Raw genomic sequence first — 12,696 nt, forward strand, 5'->3', positions numbered from 1 at the left:
TGATTGGTGGGCTTGAGATTTGGCGTCATTTGATTGGCAGTTCCGCGCGGCGGGCGGGGCCATGCTCTGCGGTTCTCCGGGTGTGTGGAAACTCTTTGATCGCCACCGACTACCGGACTTGCTGAAAGAAGGCTGTAGCAGTAACTGCTTTTAATATTTGGACTTTTCTCCGCCGTGTCAAGCTCTGTACTTCTATGAACCTTGGACTTGAGAATACATTGCTTGAGGCAGCAGCACATTTCTGTGAATTAGCGGCTCCGAAAAGAAACCATATCTGGTCAAAGTATTCAGCTGTCACATGCGCTATATATAGTGTGGGATAAGCGCTGCCTGAAGTAAGTGAGAAAGATAGGCGCTCCGGTACTAACACGCTTTGTTTTCCTCATCATCGCGTAGCCATGAAACATACAAATAAGTGTATTAACAGGACTGACGAAGCTCGGAGGAAATTATAAGCTAGTCTTTATGTGGTTAATAATGATTTAGCTTGAGTTTTAGAATGTATGATGTTTTCTACAGCATGCCACGTTGTATCTTTATTTTATTCATGTTGGTTATGATGCAAGTTATGTATGTGGCTTCTGCTAGTCAGAATCGACACGCTTTTATTCAAGAATCATTAATTGCACAATAATTTAAGGAGCTAGAAATGTGTGTGTAATAACTAGTTTATTGATTCAGGACTCCTAAACCAGAGGCTCCGAGTCAAAAGCAGTGTATTTATAATTATTTTGCATTATGTAGTATGTTGTAGTTAGCTGGTCATTGTCCTTGTCTGCTGGATTCATCAAGGACAATGGAGATGGTGCGAAGAACAGATGCCAGCCGTCAGTTTGTAGTAGTTTCCTCTTCTTGCAGATGTATCTTCATAATGACTGTAATGTCATACTGTAGATATTTCTGTAGAGCGTGTATTTTACAGAAAGCGAGCATAAGCTAAGTTTTCAAACAAAACATTTTGGAAAGACGCATGCAGATGCTTTCAATTGGAAAGCATAGATGTAAACACGAAGTATTTGTTCTTCATCTGGTTGTTAATGTGATGAAATACACCTGTGCTGCTCTGCTGTCCGCATGGTTTCAGTTTGGTCAGAGTAAGCCACTTAAATACAGTAGAAAATCGTAGACTTGACATATTGTTCATCCTAATTATTGAGCGTGAAATCCTTAGTAGAATAGACCTAATAATGAATCTGTTTCTCTTATCTTTACCAAGGTCTTGTGCTTGGGGGGGGTTGAGTGTTCCTGCCTTTTTTTAGTTTCTTCCATCCCCTTCCCGCATTTTATCTTATTCGCCATGTTCCGTAAAGAGATGGATAAGTACCGGGATGTGGATGAGGATGAGCTCTTGCAGAAGCTCAGTGAAGAAGAGCTCAGGAGACTAGAAGATGAACTCGAAGAGCTTGATCCTGATGTAAGTGCACTTAAAACAAATCTAAACTTGAACTTTAAGAGCTCTGTAAAATGAAACGGTTCATGAATGTGCTTACACACTTGTCATTAATCACGTCACAAAATATGAAAGGCTAATAAACCTTGTCTTCATTTTATTATTTTTTTAAACAGTGGTTCGCCAAACAAGCCAGGCTTATTTCAGACTCATTTCGAACCAAACCAAATGACATTAAGTCTAAAATAAACCTGTCTCATTTGTTGAACTTGTTTTATGAAACATGCCACTGAACTGTTTCTGATCTGTAAATACGGTATTTAGACTTTTAAGATGTGTGGAAGTTTTAAGGGAGACCTATCGTACGTCTTGTACGTCTTAAGCAGGCTGTTGTTTCAGTTTTGTTAGACTGAATTTAAACATATTGGTGTTTGTTTGTTTGTCGCTGCCAAGTCTGATCGTTTGCCTGCACTGTGGTTTTAATGTATAATGCTATATGCTTTTCTGGAGTGTGCTTATACCTTGTCTGGTTTGCTTGTGTAGACTGTTTGTCTGGACTGTGTTGTTTCCGAGTGATGTTTGTTTGCCTGATTTTATCGCTACCTAGTCTGGTTTGTTTGTCTGGTCTTTGTTGTTCCCTAGTTTTTTTCGTTTTGACTGTGTTATGTATAATGTATCGTTTGTCTTTAGTGACATAATGGTGTTTGTTGGACTGGATTGTTTTGTTTCGGGCTGTGTGTCATTTTTGTTTAAGAAGACCACTTAAGTTTGTTTGGACTGTGTTGTTTTATAGTCATGTTTGCTCGGCCGGACTGTGTTGTTTGCTAGCTGGTCTCATGGAATAAACGTACCTTGGCGCACTTTTTAGCGAGACGCCAAATATGTAGCAATACATATCATTCCAGTTTCCAAAAGAGATGAACACTAGAGGCAGTAAAACTTTTGATTCTATTTCACGCAAATTTACAGAGTTTCGATTAATAAAGCATAATTTTATTTACACAATTACTTGAGGAATATAATTTTATCACTTCAAAACATGCTGGGACATGTGAAAACCGATGCTTTTGAACGTTCCAGCTCCATATCTATGGGTTTTCATAGACGGTATGTTTGTTTGGTAGCTCACGAAGTAAAGAAATGTATTCGAGAGGCGAGGAGCTCCGGTTTAAATCCAGTGTAACGACAGTTCGACAAAATCTCAGATCTGTGTAAAAGGAAGTTGAAATGGCACGCGTTTTGCATTTGTTAACACTTTCGGGTAGGTTTAGGGTTGGACTTGATTTAGGGCAGATTTCCAACATGATAGAGCATTAACTTTTAGCGATAGTCCACAGATATTTCAATTCAGAACCGCCACAATACATACCTATATCAACATAGTAAAAATGTGCCAGGGTGCACATATTGAACCGGTGTTTTAGCGTCACTTCTCTGCAGCGAAACATGCAGTAAAGCACTTAAAAACAGTGTTGCACAAAAAGTGCAAAGGTTACATATTTTTATGAGACCAGGTTTTTTTTTTTTTTGAAGTATAATGTTGTTTGTTTGACTGGATGGTGTTTCTTGTATAATGCTTTTCTGTCTGTGCAGTATGTTGTTCAGTCATTCGTAAGGTGGTGTTGTTTCAAGGGCATTTATTTATGAAACCCACCCATGTTTGTTTGGCTGGATTTGGTTTTTATTACATATCATGGTTTGACTCGACTGCGTTGTTGCTGTTATGTTTTGAGCATTGTTTGAGAAGACCACTTAATTCCTGCTGTTTTTGTTTGTCTGGACTGCGTTGGGGGGATTGGCGTTTCTGGTTAAGACTATCATGGTGAAGACTGGACTGTGGTGTTTTACAGTGTCCGCTGTTGTATTGCAGTATAGTCTCTGTTAGTGCTCTTTTTCTCACTCAGACCGCAGTTTTATATTTGTTCTTGAGGAATCTGGTTTGACTCCAGCATCTAAGCACTTCTTGACAGATTTAGGTACAGAGGTAGGATAAATGTCCTGCAACAGAGAGGAGGGAAAAGAGAATTTCTTCTCCCGAACTGAAATGTTCAGCCAGAGGTGCAGAAGTTTACCATAAATACTAGTGCTGGAGCAAACGTTAATCTGCCCAAAATGTAACAAAAATAAACAGTCCCCACCAAAGCAGAGCCTTTCCCGAAACACTAAATTGTAGTGGAAATCTCTACTTTAACAATTTTAAATGACGCTTTAGAATTAATCAGTGTCTCCGTTTGCTCAATTTTATCTGCACTAGGAATAAACAATATTAAGGTGTCCTGTGAAGCTCTGTTCTCTTAGAGTTCTCTCTGAAATGCTGTGTGTTCTGGATTCTGTCATTGCATTTAACATGCACATACGTACACATCCCCCCGTTTGCTCTGTGGCTGATAGGCCCCGTCTTAAAAGAATGTTATCATTGCTCTCTGTATTTAAGGTGGTGTTGGAGATTCCCTTTTTAGTAAGTGGGTGCAAATGAGAAAACCTGGGTTAAGTGCAAGCTTCAGGAATCTTGTATAGACTGAATCAAATAGTTGCAAAGGGGAAATTGATGGAAAATGGCCCCTTTACCGTATTAACAAGTTATATTTTACTGCAATGGGCTAATGCTTTTTAGGATATTTTGATGACGGATCTCGTGTTTATGAATATGTTTTCAGAACGCACTATTGCCAGCAGGATTCAGACAGAGGGATCAGACCAAGAAAGCTCCGACTGGAACTTTTCAGAGAGATAACCTCCTCGCTCACCTGGAGAAACAGGCCAAAGAGCATCCAGACCGAGATGATCTTGTTCCCTACACTGGCGAGAAAAGAGGCAAGAAGTTATTTAAGTTTAGAACCATGGGAACTTTTTGGAACTTTTAAAGAAATAAGCTTTTGTTTGTTTTTCATTTGTCAACTAAAAAGCCACAGTAGATTATATACTGTACATCACAGGATTTTTTTGGAATGGACATGGTTTTTTTACGAAACCTGAAAACAAACCGTTTTTGTTTTACACTTTCTGCATAATGCAATCAAAATTACACATACCTTGGAAATGATGCACATGAAGTTATACTAAGTTATTCACATTTCACATCTTATTAAGCAATAAAACTTGCATTTAATTAATAGTTTTAGGAGCCAAATCTGAAGTTGAAATGATGCTGCATATGTACTGTAGGACAGTCAAAATGAAATAGACATTTTTTCCTGTATGTGTGTATGTAGGAAAAGTGTGGGTGCCTAAGTCCAAAGTCGTCGACCCTATCCTGGAGGATGTTACTCTGGAGCCTGAACTAGAAGAAGCGCTATCTAGTGCTACTGACGCAGAATTGTGCGATATAGCAGGTACAATACAAATGTTGGCAGTTTAATTAATGTAACATTTTACTTTAAAATATAAATCTATTAGGATTAGTACTGTCAAGAGATTAATCACATCCAAAATAAGTTTTTGTTTAAACAGTATGTGTGTGTGTACTGTGTATATTCATTATGCATTTCAGAAAAATATGCTGTTTCTGTGTTTAATATATCTATTTATAATATATCTATATATATAGACAAATATATCCTGTGCGTGTGTTTATATATATATATATATATATATATATATATATATATATATATATATAAAAAAATATACACATATATTATTCAAACAAAAACTTTTATTTTGCGTGTAAGGATATGATTAATCGTTTGAGAGCACTAATTAGGATGTAATTCAATCACCTTCTCTTCACTAATTTTAATATTAATGCATATTCAAATGAGTATATCCATCTGTAATTTCATTCACTAATTTCCCCTTCCTGTGTGCCTCTCTCTGGTGTGTCCTTTAGTTTTCTGCACTCCATTATTACATCTTCATTCCTCATTTTCTCTGTCCACTTTCCTGCTCCACCGTTTCTAAGCCACGGATCATTCCAGTAGGTTCATTTGTAACATTGTATGCTGCTCTAACATTTCCAGAAAGCTTCTTAAACATTATTTCAGTATTTGAATGGCATGTTCAGCATATTATGTTGTCTGCGTGATTATTTAGGTGTTATTTCAGGGTTACTAAAAAATGTCATTCTGTCATTTACTTACCCTCATGTTGCTTCCAAACTTGTTTGACTGTCTTTGCTCTTTTGAGACACCACAAAAAGCAGCAACATTCTTCAGAATTGTTTTGTGTTTCACAAGGGGGGGGAAAAAGTAAATCGTACAGGTTTGGAACAACAGTAAAATAAATCATTTTTTGTTTTTAGGTGAACTAGCATGCACAGTTCTTGAAACTGCGTATGCGAGCTTGAGCTCTTTTTCTTTCATAACAATGACTCATCCATGTGCTCCAAAGACACATGGCTACCAAAAAAGGGGAACAAAGTTTTTCCTGCCGGCTAAAAAAAAACCCCTCTCAACTGTCAGACGCTAACTTGCTCTCATTTAGCGTGATGGAGAGGTTTCGTTTAAAACGAGGTCAGGTTTTTTTTTTTTTTTTTTTGGGATCATATTTCAAAGACAGCAGGATTTAAGGAGTTGACTTAGTCTGAACAGTTTATATGCAGACAGATTGGAGCTTCATATGGGAATGAGGTTAGTTCAGTTGTCTTTGGCCCAGGGTCAACAATCAGATGCAGCATACATGCCAGACTCGTAAATTGCACTTTCCTCTCAACTCCCTATTAAGATGTTTTGCCGCACGATTTTATTTTTTAATTCTGCACTGGTTCATCTAATGGCGTTACTGTTCTGCTTGAGAGATTTTTCATCAGGTAAATGTGAATAATGTTGGTATTTTGGGACACATAATTTACATATGATTTACTTGACTGACATAAAAAATAGAAAATGGTCCTCTTTTTAATCTTCATCTTATTCTGCTCCCCTCCCCCTCTTTATGAATTTGTAAAGCCATTTTGGGCATGCACACACTGATGAGTAATCAGCAGTATTATGAAGCACTGGCCAGCAGTACTATCGTCAACAAACAGGGCTTGAACAGTAAGTGAATATTCAGTTGTCCTGTACTGCGTTTGTTTGCTTTTATGCTTTATGTTTGTCTGAATAATTATGCATCATTCAATTATAGATTAAATTTAAAGGAACAGTTTACCGAAAAAAGAAAATCTGCTGAAAATGTACTTTCAATCAGGCCATCCAAGATGTAGATGAGTTTGTTTCTTCATCCAGACAGAAATGATCGTCTGCAGGGAATGGGTGCTGTCTTAATGAAAGTTAAGATGATATAGCATTACGATAATCCACACGACTCCAGACCATCAATTAACGAATAGCTAAACGTTTGTCATAAATCCATTAAGACATTAACTTATTATTAATTAAATTTTTTTAATTAAAGTTTTTTTACAAACATGTAGCCTTTTGCTTGGAATCATGGATTACTTGTGGATTATTGTATTGTTTTATTAGCTTTTTGGACTCTCAGTCTGATGGCTTCCTTTCACTTCAGAGGATTCATCGTTGATTTAAAGTGATTTAAAGAACAATTTATCCAAATATGTTTAGATTAAAAAAAATCTTCTCTACATCTTGGGTGAGAGAAATTTCACCAAATTTTAATTTGAGTGAACTGTTCCTTTAAACATGTCTGAATGTCAAACATGCCTGCTAGCAATTGATGCTAAACCTTCTACCTTCTTAGTTTGAGCCATTATTATTATTATTATTATTAGACTTTTAACCAGCTGCTATCCAGGTGATTTAAAGTGTGTTTGAGCTATCATTCTTTTAAAAAATAAATGCATATTTGGTTTCTTTGAAGCATTCCTGTAACTTAAACAGTAGATCACGTCACTAGAATTGTCAAAACCATAGGTTTGCTTTCCAGAGAATGCATTATTTTAAAGAAAAAAATGGACATTCATGTAAAAATGTTAATAAATGTAATGCTATTTCGTATACATATGTTAGTGTAGCTTGGAATTTTTGTTAATAGATATACAGTGTAGAGTTTTACGAAGTGATATAGTATTTTGTTATAAATGTGCCACTGAACATAATTTGTTGTAATTGAGAGCTGTATAATATAAACAGGTGTAATCCAGTGTACTCAGTATAAGCCAGTGCCAGATGAACAGCCCAATGACACAGATGTAGAGGAAACACTACAGAGAGTCAAGAGAAATGATCCAGATCTTGTTGAGGTCAACCTAAACAACATCAAGGTGCTACTTTCACTCATTTATTCATACTGTACTGTCTGTTGCATAGTGTCATAATATTTTATGTAATAGTTCATAATATTTTTAATTTAATGGTTTACCCCGTTATATGTCCTCTGTTTTACTTTGGTTATCTGTAGAATATTCCAATCCCAACTCTGAAAGCGTATGCTGAAGCTCTCAAAGAGAACAATGTTGTGGAACGCCTGAGCATCGTTGGCACCAGAAGTAATGATCCTGTGGCCTTTGTAAGTTGCATAAAGAAAAATATATATATATTCAAATACATATATATCAGATATATTCAAGTTATATGCTCCAAAAAGAAAATGCAGTGACATAATGTGAGATCAGCAATGAATTGTATTTTCTAAGTTTTTAGATTTAAACATTTACTCAGAGAGAGCACTTATCAGTGAATGAAAATTCCATAATTTGCTGTAACTTACACAATTCTGAGAGATAATTCAGCCAATTTGAAGGCAAAATATGGTATGGTACAAGAGTAGACACAAGATTTAGGGACACCATTTTTCTACAAAACAAAAGCATTTTAAATAATTTAATGTTGTAGAGTTAAGTAACAATTTAGGGGTTTTAAAAATATTTTGATTGCACATTGATACATTACAATACAAATTATTATATTGTTATGTTGCAGCAAAAAATCGGACTTCGGACACCAAATGTGCCCACATTTTCTTTTCTTTTTTTTCCAAAAGCAAAAAATGCTACTATGCTGATTTGAATGCATACAAAGACGTTGCAATGCAGTTTTTTCTGAATTACAGTATGTGTAATGTTATTACTGAGATTGACTTGACTAAGTACACTATTCAAATACTGTTCTAACATTTTGTGTTAAGACTTTTTTAAATGAACTATTTTATTCAATAAGAATGCATTAAATGGATTAAAAGAGTTCTTTTTCAAATGAATGCTTTTTGAACTTTCTAAGAATCCTGAAATCATGTTTCACGGTTTACACAAAAATACTAAGCAGCTGTTTACATGGTTTTGAACAGTAGTGTAGGTATTAAACAGCGTGTAATGTTGTTTGGTTCCCAGGCACTAGCAGACATGCTGAGAGTGAACACCACTCTGAAGACTCTAAACGTTGAGTCAAACTTCATTACTGGGGCTGGAATTCTGGCACTCGTGGAGTCCTTAAAGAGCAACACTACACTGCTGGAGCTAAAGATTGACAACCAGGTACACATACACACACGCACACACAAACATATGAGGAGCAAAAGAAGGAATGAAAACAGCTATTATATGCTGTTTGTTTATATGTGATGCAGAGCCAACCTTTAGGTAATAAGGTTGAGATGGAGATAGCTAACATTTTGGAGAAGAACACTACTCTGCTGAAGTTTGGATACCACTTCACCCAGCAGGGCCCACGCTTGCGTGGATCTAATGCCATGATGAACAACAATGACCTGGGTAAGAAACACACACACACTGAGATGTAGTCAAGTCTGATATGTGTATTTCCAAAATAATATTTATTGATTTTGATTGCGTATATTTGTTGAAATATGCTGTGTGCGAGATATATTTGTTGAAATGTGTTTGCTGGTTTTTCTGAAACAGGAACACATTTATCAGTTGGCGATATGGAAGGTTTTTGGTATTTATTTGGTCCAAAATGCTATTAAATATAATTATTATTATGTTATTACAGTCTTCAGCGCAACACAATCTGTCAGAAATCAGTCTAATATGCTGATTTGCTGCTCATGAAACATATTGTCTTGAATTTATTTTTGATGAATCGAAAGTTCGAAAGAACAGCATTTATATTACCTAGGAACTTGTGATTTCTGATCTGTTTGTGGCAGCCTGACGGAATAAGCGTATTAAAGGGAGTATACGTATCGCTGTATTCATGCCATGTATGTATTTCCAGCACGTGTAGTTCGGTCGGACTCAGATGGCGCGATCACATTCACTCTGTCAGTCCCAGAGCTGGAAAGAGCCTTCTGTAAAAAGTTCAAGTTCACAACGAAACCCAAGTAAACTCGAGTCTCGCCCTCCTTCTCTTCCTCTGGGCACTACCTGCTGTCTTTTCGCTCACATTTTTGCCTCCTCGCAATCCCTCAAGCCTTATTTTGAACTTTTGTACTGTACCTTCTGCCGCTTCAGCATCTTCACTGCTGCATATTTCTCTGTCGAAGTGAATTCAAAACCTGACTCTCTCCATTATCTGGTGTTTTTTTGGGGTGTTTTTTTTGGGGTTGTTTGTCTGGCTGTTTAATGTTTTCTTCAGGTTTTTGTCTTTACTTTCTTCTGCATTAAGAGAGTATTCTGATACCAACTTTACTATAATTTTTATATAATTTTTCTGCTGTGCATGCAGAGCTTTTCAATTAATCAATAGTTCACCCATTTTTTAGACATTTTTTCTATGCAATGCTAAAGGAGAATTACCAAATTGCAAAAAGCAACATAAAAGTAGCCCATATTATATTCCAAATTTTTTTGAAGCCATATAAAACTATTCCATTAATTGCATTTTTCAAATCCTACAAGTTTTCTGAGTAATTGTAAGTCTTTTAAAAAATATTTTTTTATGAGTAAAAGTCAAGGTATGTAATGGTCAGGGTATTTGTGTTACAATAATGTTATGATAAAAGCATGACATAAATCTTTGGTTCTATAAAGAACCTTAAACATCCATGGAACCTTTCAGATGGAGAAAAGCGTCTATAGATTTTTTAAATGTTATTCAAAATGGTTCTTTTAGGAACGGTTCACTGAAAGATTCTTTAGGAAATCAAAAATTGTTTATTTCACATGTTTATGTGCTCAAAAGTGATTTGACTCTTTTTGTTTGTGTGTGCAGTAAGAAAGAGAAGGCTTGAAGGAGGACCCATCTTTCCTAAATGTCGGACAAACGTGTAGCGGCTTCAGGAACCCTCTATGGCCTGGGACCTGCATCACACCCCATCTCATCCCATATCCTCCCTTCATGTCTGTCCCTTTCGCATATAACCCTCAAAATCATCTAAAGGAAACATCACAGTCAGAAAGGTACCACCCTCTGTTTACCAGACACATAGTTACTCATGGCGGAGTGTTTTAAAAATGTGTAAACTACCTGCCATAACATTAGCAAGGAAAAATCACCTACGTGTGTTGATGGAAGCAGTAAAGATGAAAATGACCTTCAATTTATCACAATGTTCTCAGTTGACATAATCCTCACGTTGTAAACAGTTTGACCTGTGTTTGGATGCGCACCAAGAGCATCAAACTTCAAACTTGACTGATTGTAGCTGTGGTTTTGCCTTGTCCGGGCCAGTTTGAGTCTCACTGTAGTGGTAGTTCTCACACACATCGCGTAGAAGCATGTACTGTGTGTTTTTTTTTTGGGATGTGCTATAATCTTGACCTGTTCTTCTGTGTGTAAAAACTGGTACATTTTTTGCAATGCAAATTCGTTGTTGGCAAGTCAGTAGACTGTGGTTTCTGTTACTTTTCTATGCAGAAAACAGCAATGAGATTGCATTGCTGGTGCATAATTTTAGAAACTCGCATCGCCAACAACTCGCATTTAAAATGAATACAAATCACTACAAAATCTAAGCTCTGTGTATTGGCACCGCTCCAGTATATTTATGAAATTATTTAAATATAAATAATAAATAAAATATATAAAGTATTTTATATTCTATGTTTGATGAGGGAAAAATCTCTTTTTTGTGTTTAAGGCAAGTTTAGAGCAAGCAGTGATATTTCTCATATTATACTAATGGTCTCTCTCTACGATAACCACTTATTAATGATTGTGATTGATGTGCATACAGTGTTCTCTATAGTCTTCCTCAATAAATGCCTTTTTTTTTACTTTTAAGCAAGAATCGTAACACACAATAGAATACTCATCATAAAATTAGATGGCTCATGAAGTCAATTCCAGGTTATATTTCACCACCCAAAAAATAATAATTAATAAATCAGAAGAAAAAATTCGCATACATCTGTTTTTAGTTGCAAATGTGAATGAAATTGTTCATTGCGCTCTGTTGAGATCTTGTACAGAAACTTATACTTAAAATTGCACTGAATGATTTTGCCAATAGTTATTTTGCCGAATATAATTTCTCTTTGATTCGTCTTGATCCAGACCCCTGGTCATTTCTCTGCGTTTTTCCTGAAACTGGGCATCATTTGCAATTTGTTGTGTGCTGTGATTTAGCAGGATGGGTGTGTGTGTGTGTGTGTGTGTCTCAGATATTTTTTGTCCGTGATCAGGCCTTGCTCTCTTCACACTCTCCCAGCACAATAAAAGTCGGTATGTTTTATTATTGTAAACATTTTTCTACTGTTTAAAGGACAGAGCATTTATAGGACTTTTGAGGTCATTGTCTTGTTCAAAAACCAAAAAGGGAAAATTCACTGTTGATTTTCTTGTCCTGTGTTTGGACGCAGGCCCATAATCATTGCCATAGAGTGCCTGGGCTGGTGCACACATGTATATTTTGTTAGTGCACCTTACTGTATGTGATTTAAGGAATTAATAAAGACTGAAAAGGTTGTGTGGAAATGTCAGCAGAAACTTTTTTTTAACCAGCTTCGCATCAGGAACACTATTTAAATATTTATATGCAGAAGATTAAAATGTTTTAGAATGACCAACAGTGCCACTTTGTGGTCTGGTTTATTAATAGTGTCTGCGTAATAGCAATAATATGCAGGCTTTATATGTGTAACATAATTTGAGGCTTTGTACTTTCTTTAGAAGTTTAATCTACAATGTAAATGTTTAATATACACTATATATTTGAAGAGGCTATGACAGTTAATGGTTAAAGTAAAAAACTAAACAAAACTGATTTTTAGTTTACTGTAGTGACAAATTAATTGCTAACATGAAAGTACAGATTTTTAGAATATTATTGAAAGATTTTCATGAATTTTTATATATATATATATATATATATATATATATATATATATATATATATATATATATATATATATTTTTTTTTATTTATTTTTATTTATTTATTTATTTATTTTTTAATTATTATTATTTTTTTATTCTTGTGATAGTAAAGCTGATTGTTTTTTTATTTTTGTGTAAAATACATGATGCATTTTTTTATGAATAGAAAATGCTAAGTACAAATTATCAAGT

At 35.5% G+C, this 12,696-nt stretch overlaps 1 protein-coding gene across 2 annotated transcripts; it reads left to right on the forward strand.

Moving 5' to 3' along the window:
- Window positions 1–58: 58 nt before the first annotated feature.
- Window positions 59–12,412, forward strand: tmod1 (tropomodulin 1). Of its 2 annotated transcripts, XM_043250953.1 has the most exons (11): window positions 59–335; window positions 1,217–1,414; window positions 4,048–4,204; window positions 4,603–4,722; window positions 6,277–6,366; window positions 7,420–7,550; window positions 7,688–7,795; window positions 8,616–8,759; window positions 8,852–8,996; window positions 9,463–9,568; window positions 10,399–12,412. In XM_043250953.1, the coding sequence occupies exons 2-11, from the start codon at window positions 1,298–1,300 to the stop codon at window positions 10,415–10,417; spliced, it is 1,137 nt and encodes a 378-aa protein (XP_043106888.1). In that variant the 5' UTR covers window positions 59–335; window positions 1,217–1,297; the 3' UTR covers window positions 10,418–12,412. The 2 variants fall into 2 exon arrangements, with proteins under 2 accessions (XP_043106888.1, XP_043106896.1); XM_043250961.1 differs by lacking the exon at window positions 9,463–9,568 and having other exon boundaries at window positions 10,399–12,411.
- The last annotated feature ends 284 nt before the right edge of the window (window positions 12,413–12,696 follow it).

This window comes from Puntigrus tetrazona, chromosome 1 (genome assembly GCF_018831695.1).
Source record: "Puntigrus tetrazona isolate hp1 chromosome 1, ASM1883169v1, whole genome shotgun sequence".
Taxonomy (NCBI): Eukaryota; Metazoa; Chordata; class Actinopteri; order Cypriniformes; family Cyprinidae; genus Puntigrus; species Puntigrus tetrazona.

Excerpts from the sequence above, each read along its gene's own strand:
- tmod1 (XM_043250953.1), top strand. The coding sequence starts at position 1,298 with ATGTTCCGTAAAGAGATGGATAAGTACCGGGATGTGGATGAGGATGAG. Across the intron at positions 1,415-4,047 it reads TCGAAGAGCTTGATCCTGAT|AACGCACTATTGCCAGCAGG; the intron begins GTAAGTGCACTT and ends ATATGTTTTCAG. Across the intron at positions 8,760-8,851 it reads AGCTAAAGATTGACAACCAG|AGCCAACCTTTAGGTAATAA; the intron begins GTACACATACAC and ends TATGTGATGCAG.